Source organism: Montipora foliosa, chromosome 8 (assembly GCF_036669935.1).
Source record: "Montipora foliosa isolate CH-2021 chromosome 8, ASM3666993v2, whole genome shotgun sequence".
NCBI classification, from domain to species: Eukaryota; Metazoa; Cnidaria; class Anthozoa; order Scleractinia; family Acroporidae; genus Montipora; species Montipora foliosa.
Window position 1 is genome coordinate 2,544,493 of NC_090876.1, and position 23,843 is coordinate 2,568,335.

The 23,843-nt window shown below is 40.4% G+C and overlaps 3 protein-coding genes and 1 long non-coding RNA gene across 11 annotated transcripts in view; 2 read left to right on the plus strand and 2 right to left on the minus strand.

Annotated features, from left to right (window-relative positions):
* LOC138012677 (deoxyribonuclease TATDN1-like) overlaps positions 1-4,963 on the plus strand; it is a 6,884-nt gene extending 1,921 nt beyond the window's left edge. For all 7 annotated transcript variants that reach the window (XM_068859515.1, XM_068859518.1, XM_068859517.1 and 4 more), the window contains 8 exons: positions 43-192; positions 420-462; positions 560-645; positions 1,225-1,265; positions 1,388-1,464; positions 2,096-2,166; positions 3,271-3,403; positions 4,729-4,963. In XM_068859515.1, the coding sequence (XP_068715616.1) occupies positions 43-192; positions 420-462; positions 560-645; positions 1,225-1,265; positions 1,388-1,464; positions 2,096-2,166; positions 3,271-3,403; positions 4,729-4,825 (698 nt within the window). In that variant the 3' untranslated portion in view covers positions 4,826-4,963. The remainder of the gene's footprint in view (positions 1-42; positions 193-419; positions 463-559; positions 646-1,224; positions 1,266-1,387; positions 1,465-2,095; positions 2,167-3,270; positions 3,404-4,728) is intronic.
* Positions 1-23,843, plus strand: part of LOC137968028 (uncharacterized) — a 99,067-nt gene that overhangs the window by 25,305 nt on the left and 49,919 nt on the right. The gene's annotated exons all lie outside the window — the stretch shown is intronic.
* On the minus strand, positions 6,690-19,835 carry LOC138012675 (beta-secretase 1-like). 2 transcript variants are annotated; one of them, XM_068859512.1, is made up of 19 exons: positions 18,920-19,835; positions 18,759-18,812; positions 17,782-17,827; positions 17,420-17,514; positions 17,054-17,126; positions 15,870-15,926; positions 15,368-15,432; positions 15,213-15,284; positions 13,963-14,067; positions 13,813-13,876; positions 13,084-13,145; positions 12,881-12,977; positions 12,735-12,789; positions 12,477-12,628; positions 12,147-12,179; positions 9,863-9,995; positions 9,729-9,766; positions 8,932-9,045; positions 6,690-7,836 (listed from the first exon to the last, which is right to left on the minus strand). In XM_068859512.1, the coding sequence occupies exons 1-19, from the start codon at positions 19,127-19,129 to the stop codon at positions 7,661-7,663; spliced, it is 1,701 nt and encodes a 566-aa protein (XP_068715613.1). In that variant the 5' UTR covers positions 19,130-19,835; the 3' UTR covers positions 6,690-7,660. The 2 variants fall into 2 exon arrangements, with proteins under 2 accessions (XP_068715613.1, XP_068715614.1); XM_068859513.1 differs by lacking the exon at positions 13,963-14,067.
* On the minus strand, positions 20,020-22,124 carry LOC138012676 (BTB/POZ domain-containing protein 6-like). Its single transcript, XM_068859514.1, has one exon. The coding sequence runs from the start codon at positions 22,097-22,099 to the stop codon at positions 20,747-20,749; it is 1,353 nt and encodes a 450-aa protein (XP_068715615.1). The 5' UTR covers positions 22,100-22,124; the 3' UTR covers positions 20,020-20,746.

Consider the following 23,843-nt stretch of genomic DNA (forward strand, 5'->3'; position numbering starts at 1 on the left):
TCCAGATTCCAATTGACGTTTGTGTTATGTTTTATTTGGTAGAATCCTATCACTGTACTGTTGGTTGTCATCCAACTCGCTGTCATGAATTTGAAAAGGATGGTCAAGATCCAGGTGATTATCTACAGCAACTGATTGATTTGGCACAAAGGAATAAAGGAAAAGTTGTTGCTGTTGGTGAATGTGGCTTAGGTGAGTGTCCACTCCTGGGTTGCTTTTCAGGGTACAGTATTCTCTTAATGTCTAAAGGTAGGAATATGATTCCAGTGGTAAAGAATCTTCAAGATAGGATTGTGATTGGGGATGGTTTTGGGAACAATGTGAGGTTTAATTCACTGCATAAATGCCAAAAATGTGGCCGGCAAAGCATTGGTTACAGATAACGTGTACAGAGCAAACTAGTGTCTTTTTCCTTTTAGATTATGACCGTACCAATTTTTGCCAAAAAGAAGTTCAGTTGAAGTAAGTAAATAAGTAAGCAAGTAAATATCTCAAAAGTAAAGATGGTTTTGTGACCAGTTGGGGAAAAAGTTAATTTGAATTAGAGTTCACATTTCAGGTATTTTCAGAAACAGTTTCAACTAGCTGAGGAGACTAAGTTGCCAATGTTTTTACATTCAAGAAATGCACATCAAGATTTCATTGGTAAGTGGGTACTGAAAAATATGACGTGACATACTGTAACTTCTTTGTATTACCGGTAAACAGTATCTCTTTTTTTTGTGCCACCCACTTCAATTTTTGTACTGGTCAGCTGTTGTTATCTTTTCTTCAAATATAAAGGTAAAGGTAAAGTCACTTTATTTAACGTCGGTAGTTCCTTCAGCTACGAGGCTGGTATCAATGGAAGCCGACGGTGCGCCCTTTACCCCCCTCCCTCTGTCAGTGCTCCGTTTTCAGGGGATTTAAAGCTATAGCTACACGGATCAGAGGAAAGTCGAAACAGACGTTGAAGTCACCGAGGATTGAACCAGGGACCTCTCGCTCCGAAAGCCGCGCACTAGCCATCTGAGCCACGACTGCTCCTAATATAATGAAATACTATCTTTTAAATTAATTAATGATTCATTTTCCCTTGCTTTGTTTCAAAAACCAACATTTGACTTGATTTGTGTTAATTGTTAATTTCAGTTTACAGTGTCCCCAATTAGTGCTCCGGCGCTAGAACGACTAGACACTTAAATAAAGTTCCTTTCCTTTTTCCTTTTTTTTCCTTTTTTTTAGATATTATCAGAAAAAACAGAGATAGATTTGTCGCTGGAGTTGTGAGTTGTTGAGCCAAATTCTTGTGCTTGGTAACCTCCTGTCTTTCCTGAACGGCAGGTCACACAAACAATATCATCTGGCAACTTAAACAACATTTTTCTACATTTGTCAATTCAACTAGGCTCACTGTTTCACTGGCACAAAGGAGGAGGCAGCTGATTATTTGGATCAAGGTTTATATATCGGCATCACTGGATGGTATGGACCTGAGTAAAGGTCTAGTCTCAATATTCTTAATTAATGTAGTTCCACCTGCTTTATTCTTCAGCATGCATGTATTGAGTTCCCAGTGATTTCAATAAGCACAGGCAGGCAACAAAAAGCGTAAAAAGTACGATCGTAGAATAGTTCATATTTAAAACTGTTGTTAACGGCGTTGACTCTGATCAAAATCAGTAAACAAATGCTATATAAGTTTCTACGATGGTATCTAGAAAGCCTTTTTATCAAACAATACCGGGCGAATTAGGAAGTTATGTATTTAGCCCGGTAACATGTGTGCAACGAAAAACGCAAAAACTCGTTTCCGGTCACGCACACAATTCTCTAATACACATTTCTCCGTTAACCTATCGCGTATTGCGTCCGTGGTTTAGTGGTCATCGCGATTGTCTATGCCTACTTGGGCTGCCTTCTACTAGGGAAAGAAATCCAAGTCGAAGATCCAAGTTTAGTTCCCGGTAAAATACTCCCGCCCATTTAATAAATATATCAGTTATCTATATATATATTTCTACTTTAACATCGTATCTCCGCGCGGCCATGTAATATCCTCTTCATATTTATAGCTCTTAACAGTTGCTAATTAGAGTATATTTTATTTATCCAGTTCACTCAAAACAGAGGAAAATATTGAAGTCATGAAGACAATTCCCTCAGATAGACTATTACTTGAAACAGGTGCAGTACTTGTTCATTTTTCTTGCTCCTGGGTGTGTTTCGTGCAAAAATAGTAGATTCCGTTGTTGAGATTTCGATTGCGTGGAGTAAAAAGGAATCGCATTGCCCAAACAACGTCACCAAGACGTATTTTAAAAAGTTCGAGTGCCACTTGTTTGCCCTTGACACATTTTGACGTCAGCTGGGATTTTTTAGGGTAAGATCCGTTTGTATGAAAAGAAGTAAATTCTCAATCGTACATTATCAAAAATTGTATAGACCTTATTCATAAATGGCGGTCAATTTATAATTCTTTTGTCGAAGTGCAAATTAGCCTACCAAGCCTCCATACCATACAGTGAATTGAAAAGAATTCTTGCTTTAAAATGAGGCTTGGTAGGCTAATTTGCACGTGGACAAAGGAATTATAAATGTGACCGCCATTTATGAATAAGGTCTATTCCCTATCACAAATGATCAAAATTGACGATATCTCGCTTATATCTGATTCTCAATACTTATTCACTTTCCTAACCATTTAACAGTCGTGCTATCATATCCTACTAAAACTATCTTAAGCCCGGTTCCCACTTGTGCGATAAGCACAATCGTAAGCGAGTTTCACACAGTGAAACAAGCTGACGAACATTTGGCATCTTTTATCCGTTTACTTAGTATGTAATGCCATTATCAGGCATTATTATATAATAGAATGCAAAGTTTTTTTGTGCGCCAATGTGGAAATACACATTTTAAGATATAGCGATTAAAAAAAAAAAAATATCTAAAAAAAGAAACCTTAGCATGAAAGCACAGTCAGCAAAATTCACCAGGTTTCCGTAACGTGTTTTGGAAGCCATCTTAACGACCAGCATCAAGGTGATGTGGCTAACCGGCCCACACATCTTTCTTGTGGTCGTTAATTTACCTTTACCAAGTTGGTTACGGCTAGCGATTCCAACAAATATTCTGAATGTCACTGGCTCGACCCCTGTGATGTTGTCGAGGAAATTTTCCAGCTCTCAGTTATTAAGTTTTGCACTTTTCAAGGTAATGACAGCGCGATTGCTGTTTCATTTTTTATTCTACCCTGCCCAAATTCCTTCCTACCCTGTTTGTATTCAGATGCTCCTTGGTGCGACATGCGACCCACGCACGCGGGTTTTAAGCACGTTAGAACCAAATTTGAAAGCAAGAAGAAAGAAAAATGGGAGCGGGGAGTTTGTGTCAAGGGACGCAATGAGCCTGGCAACATTATGTAAGTATTAGAATGGGTTTTACTCCAGTTTCCTCTTCGGTTAACTTACGCTATAGTGGTTGGTCCAAAAGATATTTTACGTCAGTTACTTAACCAATCACAAGTGCCACCTTCACTTGCTTTTCGCACACAACGCCGGTTATTTTTACACTTTCTTGAACATTTAATAGACAAGAAATATAAGTGATAGAAACGGACGTTTCAGTGGATCTTACGCCATTATCAAGGTTACATAATTAATGATAAAAAGCGGTTTGCGAAGAGGCTAAGTTGAAGTGAATTTGCATAAAAGAGTGCCAAGCTAATTACATGAATACTTTTAGCACGAAGAGAATTAGACTGTACATTCAATAGGCCTTTTTCGATATATTAAAATTCAGCTTGATAGTGAGGCAGTGAGGACAACGACAAAGGAAAGTGGATGGTTGGTAAATATTTTTCTCTTTCATTCCAACGTCTTTCTATTGTGTCCTCACTGCCTCGGTATCAAGCTGAATATTTGATATTTCGAAAATGGCCTATACTGGTTTAATATCTTGAATTGACAGCATTTCATTTACAAGGCAGTCAAATGTGTTCGTGCATTTCTTTATGACATTGAAGCGTGCTAAGAAATTGTTCGGAATAGCAGTGTTATGTTCTGTGGAATAATGCTTGTAAATAGATGACGCCTTTTGACGGTGTTCTTCAACGCGCGTTTGAAGGTGGCCTTTTGTGTACCCGACATAACGTGCATCACACAGTTCACACTTGAATAAATAAACAACGCATTGCTGGGTTACGATGTTAGGCTTGGGCTTGCTCCTTGCTGCTAGAGACCTTTAGATTCTAGGACGAGAACGAGTACGAGTTTTGACTGCCCGTTTTTAGCCAAACTACTTGGAAAATTTATAACCCGTACGATTAATCTTACTCTTTGTTAGCAGTATATATTGCTCAGTTATTCTTACTGTTGGTAACTGACCCTTTTCCTGGTCGAAAAATGCTAAAACTACTACCCTGTTGGTGACTTGTTTTGACACGACGACATTTTGCAAAACCTCGTATTAAAATGATGACGTCATCACGTTTATCCCGCCAAAATGACGCTGGTTTACGCGCGCTAACGCGCGCTCAGTGTTGTTCTATGAGAAAATCTCGTACTCGTGGTCATTCTCGTCCTAGAATCTAAATCTCTCTATTAACTCTGGTTTGACAGACAATTCCTCGGCTTTGCTTTCTTTTTCATAGCCACCTAATGATAGAGTTGCTTCTGAATGGCACGCCAATACGTGTAATACAGTGAAGTTAGAACAAAAGAAAATTTGTCCATTTTTTTTTTTCAGTCAAGTTTTAGAAGTCGTCGCAGAAACACGCGGGGAAGACGCACAGAGTCTTGCGGAAGTTGTTTACGAAAATACCCAGGAATTGTTTTTCAGATAGCAATATTACCGTATTTGTCGATGAGGGCAATGTTTTATCTGAATGATGTGGCAGGTTATTAATTGTAAATAAATGAGACGACAAGTGAAATCCATGTTATAGACCACTTTCATAAATGGCGACCACTTTTACATTCTTTTGTATTTATGTTAATTAGACCTACTGCCCTCGTTTTAAAACAAATATTCTTTTGAAATTTCCTCGTCGTAGCGAGGTTAGTAGGGCTTATTAGCATTGAAACAAAAGAACATTTTATTTGGCCGCCATTATGAAAGAGGTCTATTGAATGTTCTGTGTACAGTTTAACAAATATATTCCATGTTGCCATGCGTCTGTTCAGTAATAGATCACAAATGACGTCAAAATGTGGTAAAAACAAAAACGTAGTTCACGAGGCGATGGCCGTGTGTGTCACCGATGTTTCTTACCACTTCTTGACGTCTTCTGTGATCTACTAAGGACTTGAATTAAGATCTACGTCGGCCACGTTAACGAAAACGTCACCTCAAAATATAACTTTTCACAATCCTAAGTCTTTCGGGATTATCATTCACCATCTGCTCATTCACCTCCTACAATGTGGGCGAAGTATCCTAAAAATAAATCGGTACGAGCGGTTTCAGAGTAAAAAATAGAGAATGAAATATTCTCTGTTGCATTCTCACGATGTCTTCAAAACCTCAAATTTGGTGCATGATTTCACGTCGTCATTATCCAGAGTACCGCAAAAAGATTTGCAAAATGTGTGCCGATATTTCTTTTTTTGTTTGTATTATTATCATCATTAGTGTCTCCAAATAACTTTTCCGTCCTGTAAATAGATCATAGGTGAGAACCAATCAAAATGCATGCATAATTGAGCTCATTATATAAACTTCACGAACCTGCTTCTTCACAATGTATAGTTATTTCATCTATCGTTTAGTTTCCAGTAATATTAAATTTTTCATTAACAATTTTAACAGCAAAAAAAAAAAACTTTCTTAAGTGGTTGCCAATATAGAGTACTTAACCAAAGCGTTCCATAAACGTCAGGTCTAAGTTAAAAATTTCTAAACTAGCAATTTTGAAGGTCAAAAAATAGCCTTGACAAATTGTTGAAGCTAATCAACTGTTACGAAACTGTTTTACTGTTTGAAATGATTTTAAATTACATTTAGTTACTGTGGTACTGTGGTTAGCATTTACTTAAAATTTTCTCGATTTTCTTCATAAATGTTAAATATCAAAACTACAAAATTCCAAATCAAACTCGCTTGCTCCAATTGTACCATACTTTTAGGCAATGTTTAGCCTCGCATTCATGGGTTGGCACTTAGCAATATAAGGTGTGGCGCATTCAGTCCGTTTTTCAACATTTTGGCAGGGACCTAAAGATCAACAACGTCGACAAAAGTTATTTATTAGAGGGGTTTCATTAGAAGCCAGTCACCGGCGGTATACCGCCGTCTGTTTGACAGAAATTTGCCTCTCACCGCCGGCTACTCTGTCTTGATTTTCACGCAAACCCTTGTTTAACATAAGAGTGACCGCCGCTTACACGGTTTAGCCCAGTTATTGAAACACATCATAGAGTTAGCTCTGCGTTTACGCGCAGATAGCCAACGATTGTATAACCCTGATAAAGAAAGGCAACGCCTTTCGAAATATTGGCTTCAGTTAATATATTCCTTAAACGTTCAATCAGACTCGCTCTTTTTAGTTTGTGATAATATTAATATTGCAGGTTAGATGGTAGTCTCCTTGGGGCATCACGCAACGCTCGTGAGGGGAGCGTTGCGTGACGCCTCAAGGAGACTAGAGGCTCTGTTTCTTCTGTTTGCTTACGCCGGTCCTTGCTTACATAGTTATAAAGCGGCAACCGGCAGGCTTCTTCTTGTCATAAAGGCATGAACGTTTTCTTACGTAAACGTGTCTTCCTCATTCGGCTATTTACGTATAGTGTGTGTATCTAAACCTATTTGTGGATTTATGGAAACTATATAATTTCGAAGAGTTGCTCGGTATCTACAGCTAACAGGCGAGACAGTCAGTCAGTGCTGTCCACTTCATTATGAATGAAGGTTGGTGCCCCTGTGGCTTCTCTCGTCTCGCCGAGCTCGCTCTTGGGAAAGGTGGAACTCTGCCAGCCTCTTGCCCTTCTTGTCTGTTGCCTCCGAGCTGTACGGTAGGTTTCTCGTCAAACCTACAGATCCCCTGATCCTCGAACAGGCACAAAATTAGCTAAGGTCAAACATATTTCTTTGATTTTTGGCCAAGCCCATTTCAGCCTGGCGTTAGCCTACACACCTGGCGGTTCAGTTGTTGCGGAACACGAGAGATCTCGGCTCTGTTCGTGCGTTTTTACCCTTTGCACAATTTTCTTTGCCAGTTTCTTTGAAAATGTGCAAAATTAAATAAAACAAAATCTCAAGTGCTATCAAAACATGAAAAAGGTGTGCACAAAATGGCAAATTTTCCCTCTTGAGAAATTCTCAACACCGTTCCGACCAATTCGGTTACGATGTGGTTTGGCGAGATTGTGTAAGTTCATCTCATTGGAAAATTCACGAAAACAAAAACAAAGGAATTTTCCATGACATCGTCGTTGACTTCGGCGTCAGTTACAGTGCAGTGTGTAGATCTTGGTTTGCTGTCGGCTGCTTTGTTGGACCCACTGGGCCCCTGCAGCTGGAGTGAAGGAGCACTGCCTTTGGAGACGCGAGGGCCGTTCTTCGGTACACTGCAGGCAAGGGATGTTAGATCTGTCTGTCGCAGTAGTCTTAAAAAACTTCTTCCTTGGCATGACTTGCGAATGCGTCAATATTTAGTCACATGCCAGCTCTGTTTCTCTGTTTATCTACTGGGATGTATTCCATCCCTGTGGTTCTTGATCTCTTCGGTACTGTTCGGAATCTCTGTATCACTTTCCGACTGAGGTTTCGTGACTCCTCGACAACTCACATACGAAAACAGTGTGCAAAGGCTGAAAAATAGGAAACCACTCATCAAAAAGATCCAGATACCCGCCACTGAAACAAAAACAAATATAACAATGACTAAAAGTGTAAAGAACGCAAGAACAAGGAGAACACTCGCCTTAACGACGCATGCGCGTTAACAACTTAGTATATTCTTCCACTCGGTTCTCGGGGTGGACTAAGCGAAGTACTGGTTTGTTGTGGGCGAAGAAAACGTGAAGAACCCGGCGTAAAACCCTCGTCGCTGGAACTCGAGCATAAACAAACCTTAAGGGTAGCACATTTTTGCTGTATCGTATGGTAAACAGGTTTTTTCTTTGGTTCAAATTGTAACGTCGATTAGCCAAGGACCATTGCTTGTAATACTCTCATGGAGAAAGGCAATGCCTTTCGAAATATTGGTAAATACAATAGATATTCCTTCACTGTTTGATCAAAACGTTACACACTTACAGGCAGTAGTGCTGAAACGTTATGAATTGCAACTTCTTAAGCTTCATTCATAACTCTCCTATCCAGGATAGCATTATATCTATATCTGAATATCAACCTAGTCGCATTGTGAACACTAACTTGGGAGATGACTCTACGTTATAAAGGAGAGCAATTTTTAGTCGGGTTCACACTAGGGACGTAAGAAGGCTAAGTATGTCCGAGTTCTACTACTTTGAATGTGAACGGGGTTTTGTTTTAGTTGAAGTACCTTACTTTTTAACCTTAGAAACGAGGTATCTTTAAAAAAGCCGCGAAGTATGATCTCAAGATTAGTTGCGTACTTGAGCATATTAAAACACGATAAGGCTGGTTTTTTTTTTTTGCCGCATGGTTTGATAGACAATCTACAAGTACCTTACTTTATAAATTTTAGTATTCACTACTTGCACAATCCCATAATACACCTCTATTACCCCCCAAAACTTTTGCATAACCATTGTTTGCAATTTCTCCTGGGACATGAAAATGTCCCAAGAGAAAACGAAAGCAATGCCTATGCAGATTTTTTTTTGGGGGGGGAGGGGGGAGGTAAAAGAGGTGTATTATGGGATTTGCGCTTGTATCTAAAATAGGTCTCATTGTTGACTTGAGATTCTGTAGCACTTATGGCGGCCTACTTGTACCCCAGTATGAATCCGCTTAATATCACACCTGAACACTGTTTGTACATTGGAACTAAAGTGTCACAGTACGCCTGAAATTCAGCACTGCCGTGTCCGTTTAGGAAGGTCTGAACTTTAGCATCATCGAGAGTAAAGAGGCCTCCTGAAGTGTAATCGAACAAGTAACTTGTGAGCTACTTAATGCATGTTTCATTTCAAAGCACAATGGCACACATGATTTGCCAATGTAATGTAGAATGGAAATAGATGTGAGCCATTTTGAAATCCGTTGTTTCAAATAGCTATGATGGGATTCTAAGGGAGCAAATTAGTATTCTTTTCCCACTTAGAATCCCCCTTAATAGCTATTTGAAACAATGGATTTCAAAATGGCCGCCGTATCCGTAAAATAGTCTATGGCAATGAAACGTAATTGAACTAAAGGAAGTGATAATTGATTTCTTGTGCTTCCTTGTTTCGGTAAAACGGTAAAAACAAAAAGGCAGCATTCCAACCATGCTAAAGAAAAGATGAAACACTGTGTAGATATACCACTAATTCCCAAAACTGTGATACAATAGCACTGTTCACAGGATTATGAGGACATTAACGGGAGTCGCCATTGATGAGTAAAGTCATCTGGCGTTAGACATAGTAAAATCTACACGTGTCGCTCTTGGGGAAACAATCGAAAGGGTCAATCAGTACGCGAAGTGAATACATACAGTTTGTGTCAGTTAAGCGCGCGCAATCAACTATTTCTTTAAATTGGCTCTGATTGGCTAGGAATATTTGGAGAGATTTACAAGCGACTCTTCCGCGAAGAAATGATCGGTAAGGAGTTACCTGGCCAGCAGAAGCCTTTTGTTGTACTAAGAACAGATCTGCAAAAAAAAGCAACTTCCTTGTTACCTTCACTACTCGTCTATTTCCTTGCACCTTTTCTAATCCAAAGAAAGCAAATATCAGAACTCTCTAACCTGACGCCATTTATCCACACAACCACGTGACCCTTGGGACACCACACACCGCCATATTTGATGCAGGACTTACAGCCCATGAAACACGTCTCCCGGGGCATGTCGGGAGCTCGGCAGTACTTATGAAGACGACCTGGTAAAAACAAACCAAATTGTTCGCTAGCTAGTCAGGGTCAGGTTTGATGCCAGTATCGACTAATTCCTTTAAAAGACCGTAGCTGGTTTGATCACATAACATCTGCCACATTTTTTGGAGGATGAAAAAATGACATTTTTAAAGGTACTGCTGATATCCTTTAACTAAATGAACGGAGGTAACTGATTCTCAAATTTATATCTTGACTTTTGCGGAAGAGGAAAGTGTAATTGGCCGCTGCTCAAACGATAAACCTGGTTTTACTCAACCGTGATTTATTAAAGGCTGGTTTTCACTAACGACGTTGTTGGAGTCGTAGGAGCGCTTATGACTTAGTGAAAATCAAAGATCGGAGTCGTAAGCAGAGTCATAAGCTCGACGGAATCGGAGTCGGAAGAATCAGAACGTTTCCATTTTCTTCCGACTCCGCTTATGACTCCGTCGCTTATGATCATGTCAAAACTAGATTGTCGGAGTCGGAAGAAAGTCGGAAGCAGAAGCGGAAGAACCAACCAATCACAATGCTTGGAATCGATGTTTGTGATTGGTTTATTCTTCTGCTTCTGCTTCCGACTTCGACAATGCAATTTTCACTGGATCGTAAGTGACTTCTGCTTTCGACTCCGACAGTTTGATTTTCACGATATCGTATCGCTCTGCGCTTCTGTTTACGACTTCGACTCCGACTCCGCCGCAAGTGAAAAGCAGCCTTAAGAGAAACGCGTGGCCATTAACCGACCATTTTACAACTGCTTATATTTTAAAACTGCTTTTGTAACGAGTGACTTGTGAAAAGTGACCTGCCGACCTGCAGAGCAAACGATATCGCATAATGCCGGAGTCAATGTAAACCCCCACCCCGGGACAAGGTGGGGATTAGTGGGGAAAAGAAGGGGATTTACCCCCGAGCTGGTAGGGGATTGGGTAATATCTGTATTTCACCGCCCCCAGGTTAGGGGTTTGGGTGGGGATTTGTCGTGAGCCGGCTGTTGCGAGGTCAGCGGTTGTTCATCCCAAACATCATCTCGTGTGCTTTTCCTTGAAGGATCCTCGAGAGGTGAGTGCTTTTGTTACACGGCATGTCTGAAAACCAGCTTGCTGAGTCATTTACCGTGTTTAAATAAAGTTGATTGATTGATTATTTGATAGAACTGTGCTTTATTGTTCTCGCTTTTCAGGCTGCTAATCCAGTACATTTCAGGCAAGGGAGGCCCCACATGGTGGAGCATTTGAGGACTTTGGTAGGTGGACAGCTTCCCCAGGATGAGGGGAATTTGTTAATATTTGAAATTAGGTCTGTAACAAATCCCCACCTTGTCCCGGGGTGGTGGTTTACATTGACTCCTGCATAAAGAAGAGTGTTAAAACGATTTTATCTCAGAGATGACAGGTTCAAATCCCGATCAAGTCTGAATTTCTCATGCTTTCGGCTTTCACTACAGGAGGGGGACATGGGGGGGCCCGAAACACCGCAACACCGCAAAAAAAATTAACGAACACCGCATCACCGCAAGAAAAGTCGACGAAACACCGTCACCGCAACAATTATTTTTAGCTACATGATTTTAACGTCTACACTTGACATAACACGTTTATACCTAAACAATTTTCCACAAAATAAACACAACTCCTGGTGGCAGCGGTCAAGTTACTTATCAAGTTACGTATTTATCAACGAAAACAGCTTCTCGTTGGCAGCTTAAGCGTATTGAAGATTAACTCGACAATGTTGGTCTGTATTTTATTACAAATTAAACACAATGGTACGTGCTTGTCATAAATTATCACGGATTAACGAAGTTTACGTGCTGAATTTAGGTATGAGAAAGATCAAACAAGAAACCACAGCACCGCAAATGATTTCATTTCATCGAACACCGTAGCTTGAGAAACACAAACATCGCACACCGTTGGGTTTGCGATCACCGCAACACCGCAAATTGAGATTTTATTCACCGCATCACCGCATTGAAAAAACCATCAACACCGCAACACCGCAAATCCCCATGTCCCCCTCCTACAGTTTAAGGCCATTTTTCCTTCGTCTCTAAAGCACTCTTCAAATATACATTTATTTCAATTTAAGATCTTCAAGTAACGTTTGTGGTCTAAATCAACATGATATGACAGCATAATGAAGTGACTCACCTTTCACTGTATTGTTGACACGAATTGGATTGCCTGTGTCAAGGAAAACAGGTACTGGTGTGAGAAATATATTAGGGGAAAGATAATTAGATAAGATGTGTGACCCAAAGCAGTTTTCAGTAAAGGCAAAGCCACTTGTGACCTCCTCGCACGCCTTTCCCGCGCTTTGAGTGTCAGCTGCTTGTAATTGCTTTAAATACTGATAGGTTAATTTCATGAGTGTCTGTTTTTTGTTTTGTTTTGGCCAGGTAATTACATTGACTGCTTTATCGCACAAGTTCTAGTGACGAACTTAGAGAGACAAGAAAATGAATTCAATTTTTTACATACCACATGGTCCAGCTTCAGCATGTGAAATGTTGCTGGGTGCAAATCCGATTCTCTGATTGGCCCGATCAAACACTACGACATTTCCTTCCATAACAACCTCACCTAGCACAGCTCCGGACTGTTTGGCGCCAATGCTTAGACAGTAAAATTCACTGGATTAAAAAAAAAAAACAAGGAAGATTTCTTGTAAAGTTCTTGAGGGAAACACAATGATTAGGATAAAGTGCATACATTGCGAGAATATGTAAGGTGACTTACTCTTGTTTTCTGACGTAATGCTTGCCAAGAACTGTCAAGCCAAACGAACCTCCGACTGGAAAGTAAGACAAAAACGTAAGGTTTTGAGACGTACGACGCAAAACCTGGGTATCCTGTGTCAGGAACCCATGACCTGGATCACTTACTAGTGTCCTTTAGGTAGATGGTTATGTAAGGCCATTGATAGGGGTCCGTATCAACACAGTAACTCTCCCAAAAGCGTTCATCTACAGGTGGACCACGCTGAGGAAAGCATGAAGGCAATTTAGTGACTTATAATCCACACGATCGGCTTTATTTGCCAAGTAATAAGGTCATAATATTTGAGGAAAGTCTTAGTAATACGAACCAACTTCAGTTGAGCTATAACGGCTGAATAGACCTCGGGGTGCAGTAAGATATCCGTTGTACCTAAGGAGAGGAAGAAATCAGTTGATACAGATGAACATTTGGTTTTATTTGCGTTAATTTATTGATTTCGGTTTTTAGTGTCTCCCCCCCCAACAATAGAAGACTAGACACTTTAAGTGTCTAAAATAAATGCTCAAAGTTTATTTCCTTTTTCCTGGGATATAATTGGGGAAATAGGACAAGAACTATGACATTTTCAGAGGCTTCAATATTTTGACATGACAACAATCGAGAGCGAAGCCTCGTTTAAATGCTGAGACTGGTCGGCACAGTCCTCATGGCTTGAACGAGGCTATTGGAGAACGACAAGGCCAATCGGATCAGAATTGGAATAAACACAGGAGAAATATTTGAAAATTTTATCTATTATCTGTGCTGTCGGGCCGAAGTATCTACCCTTTCTTGTTTTTCATAATAATAATAATCAACTTTATTTATAGAGGGTAACACAACAGTAATCACCGAAAAACTAGTGGCACTCAATTCCTAGCAAAGCAAATTAAGTGGTAGTTTCTTCGTATTGTCTAAAGAAAGCTTCGTCTCTAAAGGCAAATGTTACAGTCAAACAGCAGTTTCGTGAGGCCAACTTTATTGTCTTAGGAATAGAGATAGAAAATGAACAGACCGGCTGGTGAACGAGGCGAGTTTCGGCAGTTTCAATACTCACCACTATCAACAATGGCGGATGAATAACTGGGTGGCAACAAGCCAAGATCATTGCCGGCAACGTCCTGAGAGACAATGGAACACTGTATGTTTAGATTTAGAAGAAATAAATACTGATTAAAACACTGGCGAAACTAATGAACTCACTCACAATGCCTGTCATAGAAACACTGTACCAAGTCTCTTGGTTGATATCGGTGTAGTGAATGGGTGAATGATATTCGAATGCCTCTGGAAAGTCCAGCCAGATTTTGCCCTAAAAAAGGTTTTTGATAAAAATGATAGCCTCGCTTTTTTTTATTCCAGTCGTGTGCAATGAAAAGTAACTTTGGATTGTGTTAAACCCAGATCAAATTAAGTGGCACACAAACAGGGAGGTGGCTATGGCCGAGTGTTAGAGCGCCAGACTCCGGATTTCCCGAGAACATATCCTTCTCTTACCACTAAATGAAGTTGTTCTGAGTTGCCCAGTTCAACTTTTCGGTAACGGTTGTCAAAATGGTCAACATGTCTGCCTCCCACGAATTGAGATCCTTGACGATTTGCTTCATTGGTCAATGATTTCCGTCAAAAGCCCCCAAAGGGGAGTGGTTAATTTGGGATATATTTATATGTCTTTCATTAAAAGGAGGTGTTTATACTTGCTTAATAATTAAAACAAAATATTAAATTCAAATCGAAATCGGAATCGAGAGCCAAAAGTAAAAAAAAATGAAAATGAAAAGCAACGTGACTCTGAACCTGAAAAAAAGAGAAAGATAAAAAGAAGAAAAGAAATGGGACCCAATTAAAGGGGCCATGTCACGTTATTTTAGGATGTTTCGCGGAAATCTCTAGCTAATCACGAGTTTAAAACTCGAAAATGGTCGTGTGGAATTCCTTTACCGATAAAATTATCGTAACATGGCAAACAAGATGATTCGGAACCAAAACGACCTTTCTCCGGGCGATTTGCTGTAAACTTGGAAAATGTCACTCGCGATCGGGTCGACTTCTTTCACGATTACTCAAATGGAATCCGTTTCAATCTTGTCTATTTGTGTCTATCTTTGTTTTTCTTTCCTTACGCTCTATTTCTTTTATTTGATCGACAGTTTTAAGTGGTTATTGTACTGTTTCATTCTCAATTTTTGGGCATTTTGGGTGTCATGAAATACATCATTTTGCGGGACATGGCTCCCTTAAGAGGGAATTACCATAACGAGAAAAACTGTCAATACAGAGCTGATTGCGTGCCCAATAAATTATGGCATCCTCCCATGTCCTCCCTACCATTTCTTATTCCCACAAATCATTTCAGGCCTCCCTTGAAGGAGAGTGGTGAATGGGACCGAAAGCGGCTTCATTCAGTCTATTTTACAAACGTAACCAAATTTCATTACCAACCGAAGATCTACTTACCATTCCATTGCACAAGCCAAGAGAAAACACATTGGGAACCTTGTTGTCTTGAACGAGTTGATCATACAAAGGCTGTAAGGACAAACATTACGCGAGGCACTTTACTAACTGCTTTCAGTATGACATGGTCCAAAATGTGAAAAAAATCACCTTACCTGAACATCATCCGTCGCCAAACTCTTATACGCGAGACCAAGAATGCCTTCATTGATAGAATTTCCTGAATCAAAATAGTAGGAAAAGTAATGAGTTAGAGCGACTAGGAATACGAAAATCTAGGGATGGGTAAAAAACGAATTCCAAAGACCAAAAAACATTCGAAATTACTCGAAAATAGTCTTTTCGACGGAATAATTAAAAAGGAACAACAAGATTTTCGATTATCATGGAAGATGAGCACGGTCTTCGTTTTCTGCCGAAATCCCTACCTAAAGAGGAATCTCGAAACAGTTTTTTAGTAGGAATATTACGGCTGATCTAGTTTCTTTGTAACTCTACCTTGAACGGAGTAGCTCTGATTGGTTTTGTCGAAAGAAAAACTGACTAAGAATTAAGAAAACCATTGGGCGAAAAAACGTCAATGAGATTTGCAAGTTAAGCTAAAATTGTAAACAGTGACTCATATAGTGACCTCCCTGATTCGTACATAGTACTCACTAAGAAAGAAGTCTTTTTCGTGACTGATGACAGCAAACTCTGCTGTTGTTCTTGGGCCTAAAACAATTGAGACAACGATCAAAATAATTTCTAATGTTATATACCCAGACTTTCTCTCAACAAAACCAGCACTATGGTTGGTTGATTCTTGGTCACGTGGCCCTGATCAAATTCAAATGTATCCCGACCGGGATACAATTCCGCAGTTGTTGTCCGCTCCGGATGTTTTGCTGCGATTGTTGCAGGAAAAGTCTAAATATATAACAAAGCACTTAATGTCTGGTCCCTCGGGAAACTAGTTAGTTTTGTTTTTCCTCGAGTCCTGATGTTTCCCTCGACTTTGTCTCGAGAAACATGAGGACTCTCGGGAAAACAAAACAAACTGTTTCCCTCGGAACCATACATTAAGTGTATAATATATATTGAGACAAGCCTAAAAGCGGAGCTCCTCAATTATTATTTATTTATGTTTTTGTTTTCAGATATTTTTATAACAAGCCTTCCAGAGTCTGCTTATCAGAAGACAAGTCCGACCGGTTCATTACTTCAAGTTAGTCTATTTTCCGGAGGCAAATGAAAGGCTATATACTATACGTAACTGAAGAGAGAACAGAAGAGCACACAGTGCATTTTTACTTTTCGACACACTCTTCCGAAACGTGGGGAGACGTGGGTTCGAGTCCCGCTTAGGGCAAAACCCATTTTTTCGGATGAGTTTATCGAAAGGTAAAAATGCACTGTGTGTGGTTCTCTTCTCTCTTCAGTTACGTCTTTCTTGTTATTTGCGCCGTTTCTCGACACCATTATTTCAGTCTTTTTTCCCATACTCGTCAGTGCTTGATCTATCGTCGCTGCTCTTCACTATGATTTCCTCTCTTTATTCGGGCTCTCACTTGATCTCTCTCTTTGGTTTTTTCTGATGCATTTCTGACCCGGCTAAAGCGCAGGCATCCAAATCCAAAACCTTAATCACTGCGCTATGACACTTCCTTAAATTCCGAGGCGTGGAAAGTTAGCAGCTATTTTAGTTTAAAGTTGATGATATCGGATCAGTGCTTTCCTAGATCTGCGACTGCGCAAAGATAATAACGGGAAGACATCCTCCTTTATCTTCTATTCTATTCTTCTATTCATGAAATCGTTCGAAAGCGACCAGTTATTACATTAGTAAGTTATTCTCTCACCGTCCCCTGGAAAAGCAACAACGTCGCGGTAAATATCACCTGACCACGCCCCTTTTCCATATTCTGTTTCAATCTGTGACAGAAAACGTCGAGCCAGTAAATAGTTAGGAGCTTTAGGTCTTTCATTTGATTTCATAAATCTTACGTAGTTTAAAAGATTCCAAAACAAAATGGTTTTGAGCTAAGGAAAAATATTGCAGATATCGTTAAGAACTTTATGCATCCCAGGGCCTAAAATAAAGATTTTATGGTATGTGGCCAAAGCTAAAAGAAAGAGGGCACTTGTAATTTCCCTGCCAATTCTGGGCTAATTGAGTCTAGTCAATAATACAACGTGCATTTGAGCTATGAGCTAATCAAACCTACCGGTATATGTTGATCTTCTGATGTGCTTGATTTCTCTGGATAATAAAATGTTTCTATCTCGCACTTGCGATCCATTTCGTCACGACAACGCGGACCTTGAGTATGACAAATTGTGTATTATTAAGTACCAAGCTTGGGTATAAGTACATAGAGTGTGTAGTGTGTGTGTGTGTGTGTGTGGTGGGAGTGGGGGAGGGGAGCTTGACATGATACCTCATTGGACACACTGCAAATCTACACCCCACCTACCACCCCAAGTTAGATCCCAGCCCTATTAAGAGTGTCTCTACTCGTGCGTGCTAACAGAGAAATGAAATCGACTGCTGAATTACATTCATTTTTGAGACGTTCAGTATACTCACCTGCGATTGCCATGTTAGAAGAACCAGTATCGACAAGAAATTCCAGCTGCGGAAAAGAAAGTTAGTTATTGCAGAAATACAAAACAATATTTAATCAGGGCTTGTAAAGACGACTTGTCGGTTTAAGGAGATCTTCGTGAACATGATTCCGGGCTGGGCTCGGTTACCGAGATGAAATTGGTTTCTGTTCATATGGCGACTTTCAGTCCGCTTAAAATTTGAAAAGTTGTGACGACGCGACCATTCAGGCGTGAAAAATGACGAACAAGCCTGACAAGAATTTCTTGATATTCTTGGTTTAAACAACCTCATTTTTCCATTCAACTTATGTTAACTATCAAATGGAACTATATCAAGCCTCATTATAGAAGAAAAGAGAAGTTAAAAACTCGGTAATGTTTCCTTCTATCGATCACGAAAATGCATTGTATTATTTTCCTCCCGGTAACCGGGCTGGAGCCTAAGTGTTCATGTGGCAAAATTCCTAGCTCGGACACCAGTCACGCCTGACTCAAATTAACTGGTACCCAGTCCTTGCGTGGCACGAGGCTTGGTTCTCGCTCACTAAGATGAACAAAACTGTATATATCAGAAAATTTCTAAAACAGGGCTCTATGATTATGTGATCGAATGTATTTTTTGCAGTTGCCTAGCGTATCCGCTAAAGGCTTCTTACCAATGTTTTACACCCGTACTCTAAAGACTACTACAATAAAACCTTAGTTGGCGTTTCATCATATTGCTCATAATTCGTTCGGGTATCTGGTAACAGTTAAACAGGTGTATGATTTCCTGCATACATAGAGTTTTCACAATACCAGGGTAAAACTCCAGACTAGTAACAATCAGACCGGTACGATTACTCGCGTACGAAATGATATACTGAGAGAGAGTGATAAGAGGAAAACTAGTGCAATGGAAACAAATATCGGTATCACTCCCTCCACTCATCTCACATGATAAAACAGATGTCTCACCCGTTGCGGAGGCGTGCCAAGGTCCAGTTCAATGACATAAGCGTACGATGTACTCTACACACATACAAAATGGAAACACTATCCCAGTGAGACAAATGAGCAAGTATAAAAAGGAAATCAGCGATTTCTATGTTTATTGAGGTTGCTAATTTCTCGCTTACCCGGAGAGAAAACTCCATTTCTTCATCACTAACTGTCATGGGCACTGGAGTTGGAGGCAGAGTTGTTGTGTTTCTTGGGCGATGATGTTTGGTTTTCCGACGTAAATCAAATGACAAGGTGGTCGACATTTTTCTTTCAAATGCCAAAGGGCGTATCGCTGAGAGAAGAGTCAACAGTACGAATCCTGTTAAAACCCATCGATCGAGCATAACCGTTTGTCCTTGGATAAGACATTGAAGAGGAATCACTTGGCCTTCATATCTCAAATGGGTGTGACAATTGAGGGAAATTTGCCATTTTTCACGATGCTGAGGGCAAAGTTTTTTTTGTCCCTGCGCGAGCAGAACAACCAAATGCGTGAAATCATGCGTGACGTCACTTTTGGCACCTGCCGAGTTTTCGACACGGCATCAAACAAGCGGTAAGTAAATACAAATAAGTCAAAGAAGAATTCTCAAGAAAGTTAAAAATTGAAGGGCTTCGCTAAGCATAGGAGTGGAGAAAGGCACCAAAAGTGGTATCAAGGACGGTGTGATAAGTGATATCAAATGTCCACCGAATCTTCGCCACGACGAAGAAGATTAAGTGCATGACTCATGGACTCTTGAGCAGTTTGCAGATACTGAGAAACTCGTCACAGGGATAACATTCAGTCGCCTCAATTTAACAATATCGCACTGTGAATGTCCATAACCCGTCTCGGTATTTACAACTAGGACCTTAATTACGGACGCTTTCTTTCGCTATCGGGTGGCAGCAAGAGAACCTCCTTGTTTTTTCCCTTGGTGGAAGTCACGGGGAAATAGCATAGGCCTTTAAGGAAAAGGTAAAATCGAGCGAGTTGGTACAGCTACACAAACTAGGAGCTTTGACACCATGACATCTGGCCCTTGATCTCGACCCAACTGCGAAAACAGTCCTCAATGGCCGGATGCCCCTCTAATAAAGAAATAGATTGAAATATGATGTTCATAGAAATACCCAGAATACAATTATACTCTAATGTCATTCCATGACATTCACCTTGTTAGTTTTGCCAAATAGACTGATGGCTGACAGTCATCAAATCTGTCAACGTTAAAAAGCTTACAATCCCCTTTTATTGTCGCTTGTTACACAACAGTGTCTGGAATCCCGATCTCTGTTTATTTTGCCTTCACTCATTCTTCCTCTTTTCCACAGTCTCCCTGTTTTTTCATAAAACATAGCTTAATTTAAAATAGGAACCAAAGTCCTATTTCTTAATTCCTTCACTTCAAAATCTCGAGAAAACGATTCGCTCAAGAGGGAAATACATTTGATTTGAATGGTTCTGTGAACAGTTTTTAAGCGCCAATCTCTTACAACGGCTATTTTATGAAAAAAAAACTCATTTTATCAAGTCTACTTAATTATTAATTAATGGTATTTCGTTCTAAAGGAGAACCCCACCTTGATTCATTCGCTTGTCTTAAGGCTATAGTGGGTAATATTCACAAATAAGTACTTGTGAGCCAACTTACAACATTTCTCCTGACAAACAAAGGAGAGTATTTACATAAAATCGCTTCCTTTAGCCGTTCCTCGCCATCATCTCAGCTGCAAATGACTGATGACTGACAACTTCAAACACAGTGGTTCTTGGTAATCAAACTAATATTACTTTTTAGGTCTCTATATCTGTTCAAAGATGTTTTTGTTTTGTTATGAGAAAACTAAAATAGTGTAAACATGTCTCCTTAATTGCTGAAAAATCTTAGAATCGTATGATGATCATGGCATCTTCGTCTCAGCCCGTCTCAGAACAAAACTACCTCTAGGTTACTCGGAAATGATCTTAATTTTCCTTAGATCTTAAACACAATGTCTGGTATTTGTCCATCCGCTGTCGTGGTCCCATTGAAACTTGCCTCGTCCACATCGAATCGAAACCTGACTCCTTCAGCGATGACATCTCTCATTCCATCCGTTCCCCCGAGCGTAGACGGCCCCTTGAGAAGAACTCGGATGATGTACGGCCGATGACCTCTTACGATCACGGGCTCATCAAACAGAATATCGTGCACGTGCTTGTTCACATCGGAAAAGAAGCTTCCTTCGTAAGTACACATCACATCATTGTGCGAGTCTAGAAGCTCCACATCGACGCTAAACGACCTTGAACTGTCTTCTACGTTGCTGATTCCGTAAAGTCCAACCCCAAGCACAGTAATGTCCCTATCAACCGTGAACTTTATGCTGTCCACGTTGGTTCCCTCGCAGAGCCAATTCTGTCCATAACTTGGGAAACGCGTACAACGGTAAACTCTATGTGCCCCAGGGCGGGGGTGGGTTAGGAAACTTTTAACTTTGGAGTCATCCTTGGATCCAAAATATAGGAATATGTTAATTGTTTCATCTGAGGTCAGTATTCCAGATTGAGCTGCGTCGTCCGAGAACTCCTTGAGGGTCATAACCGGAAACCTAACAAAATAAAGTGCGCTTGAAAGCACGCTTCGTTTGTTCTCGGGTGTCGGCGGAAGAATCTTCCGATTGCACTCGGCCTCGGCCCAGTGCTTCACGGCCTTGAACAACTCTGCTTCCAACACAGTCAATGTATCACGTGTTAAAACAGCCAAAAGGGTTTCGTGGTCAATTTCAGTAAAGGAGTCGGAAGACAGAACCTTAGAGGTTTCCCTGTCAATGATTTCCCAGCATTTTTCCTCCAGTTTAGGTTCGCAAAAGTAGCGTGCTTGAGCCAGTAACGTGAAGGCGTTTTGATGATCAATATTCTCTTCCAAAAATTGCACGCAATTTTCCGCCAAAAACGGCACGATGTATTTCTTTGCCAAATATAATATCCCAAACACATTTGACGGATCAATTTTGGCTTCGTCGTAGTAAATATACCTCAAGAGCTCCATGAAGCTGTTTGGTTCGCAGTCGGCGATTTTAATTTCGCAGCCTTTCTCCGCCATTCTACCGTAAAACATGGCGTAGAATACCGGACTACTGATTCCCATAACATATTTATGAGCTGGAATCCTCATTTTTTCTGACTTGCCTACAGTAAAAAAGACATCGCTCATCAATTCATTGTTGAACATGTGTCGATTTCGTTCTCTGATGTTTCTCATTTCGGTTTGCCATGTGTCCTCGTCGGAGTGACTGGAGTTTGTATAACCCGCCATATTTTTCCTTAAGAGATTCGTTTGTGGCATGAGTTTGTTCACCTGTATATATTTGGAAAGCCACCAGTTCTTATTTTAACCCATTCAATTTCCTTCCAACCAATAACAGGAGTTTGGGGACCAAACCCAGAAAATTTTAATTTCAAATAAGACCAATCTGTTATTGATTTAGCAGGTTCCACTGTTTACTTAAAACTAAGGCCTTTACTATTAGTAAAGTAAACAGGAAATAGGATGGATTGAAATAAAAATTCGCCTTGAAACGCATGCGGAAACAGCGTGTTTAAAACTCATTGTAAGCGCATGGCAATTTCACACGGCAAAACAGCACGCCGGGAAACTTGAGAATGTTTCAACGCATTGCTGTGATATCGCAAAACTCAAATTAATGATACTCAGGCAAGAAAGAGCTATACTTTCAGCTTGCGTTCGCAACAGGAGTGTCTTTTTTTTTTGACTTGAAGGCTTGCCTTTAATAAGAAAGCCGAGCATGTTCAATGAAGATTTTAAGTAAGCGCTTGCCAATTTCGATTCTCAGTCTTGCTTGCACCGTTGTGCTTTCCACTGAATAAAATTAACGTAGGCTCTAGAGGCGCGATTCCTCCTTTAAGAGTTTTACTCTTCGGGAAATCGAGAATCCATTTTCTTAATTGTCTTGTGTTGATTCGGATAGTTTCGTCCAGCTTTTGGTTTTCTTTTTGTTAAGGGAGGGAATTGTTAGGATCTGAGGCGAGAAATGATTTATGTCGTTTTATGGACGTTCTCACTCATAATTTTCACGAATTTATACTGACGGTGTCGTCAAACAATGAGCATGCGCAATACATGTAGGAGTGGTAAACAGGGCGCCAGAAAAAATCGGGCGCCAGTCATTCTCGTTGCCAGAGGCCGCGATAATTTCGGTCAGCACCGAGAATAACGACCTCTGGCTGGTTCCAAACCAGGAAGTCCGCGAATCACGGACTTCCGGCTCGTCTGCACAATCTCAGAAATTTGAAACAATTAGTAGCTGTCAGCGGTTATCCAAATAGACCCCCACTGAGACTGCGCGTATTTCGGAACCGACCAGAGGTCGTTATTCTCGGTGCTGACCGAAAGAATCGCGGCCTCTGGGGACAAGAATAGGCGACAGTAAGAGTCGTCGAGGCTATCTCTTCGAAAAACTCAGTGAACATTAAACCAAAAGTCTACGTTAACAGCACACACCAGGGCTACTCCTTAGTATTTGGCTAGATATCTTCTTCTCACTTTTTCCTCCGGCCGAGCTTGAGCCAGTTGCCTCGTTCACGCCCAAAGAGAATTCTGGGTAATTGTGTCATTCCACGAACAGGAAATTTCTCCCATTCCCATTTCATATTTTTTTAGAAGTGTCGGGCCACCCAGTCATACCAGCAAAATATTGAGCATCGATTTAAATTTTTAGTTTTCAAAACTTGCCCAAATTGTATCGGTAGATCCTTGACTTCATCCAGAGATAGGTCAGAGAGACAACCCTGAACAGCCATGTTTTCTTCATGAAACTATCTCTCACCTCTGCTTTCTATCAAAGGCTTGCTTTTAGACATTTCAGCTTAATGATACCAGCTTGAGGGCTTGTGTAGACGAAGATGGCCCGAAAAATCGATGTTTCGTCCAGTGGTTTCCCATTCCATGTCCGGTACTTTGATGCCGATGTCAACTGCATTTTGATCGTGACTGGTATGTCTTCAGGTAACGATATGATGAACTTCTTCTTATTTTAACAGCACTCCACATTGAACTAATACGATGAAAA

Excerpts from the sequence above, each read along its gene's own strand:
- LOC138012675 (XM_068859512.1), bottom strand. The coding sequence starts at position 19,129 with ATGCTCGATCGATGGGTTTTAACAGGATTCGTACTGTTGACTCTTCTC. Across the intron at positions 17,828-18,758 it reads TTGGCACGCCTCCGCAACGG|CTGGAATTTCTTGTCGATAC; the intron begins GTGAGACATCTG and ends TCTTTTCCGCAG. Across the intron at positions 17,515-17,781 it reads TTCTAACATGGCAATCGCAG|GTCCGCGTTGTCGTGACGAA; the intron begins GTGAGTATACTG and ends GTCATACTCAAG.
- LOC138012676 (XM_068859514.1), bottom strand. The coding sequence starts at position 22,099 with ATGCCACAAACGAATCTCTTAAGGAAAAATATGGCGGGTTATACAAAC.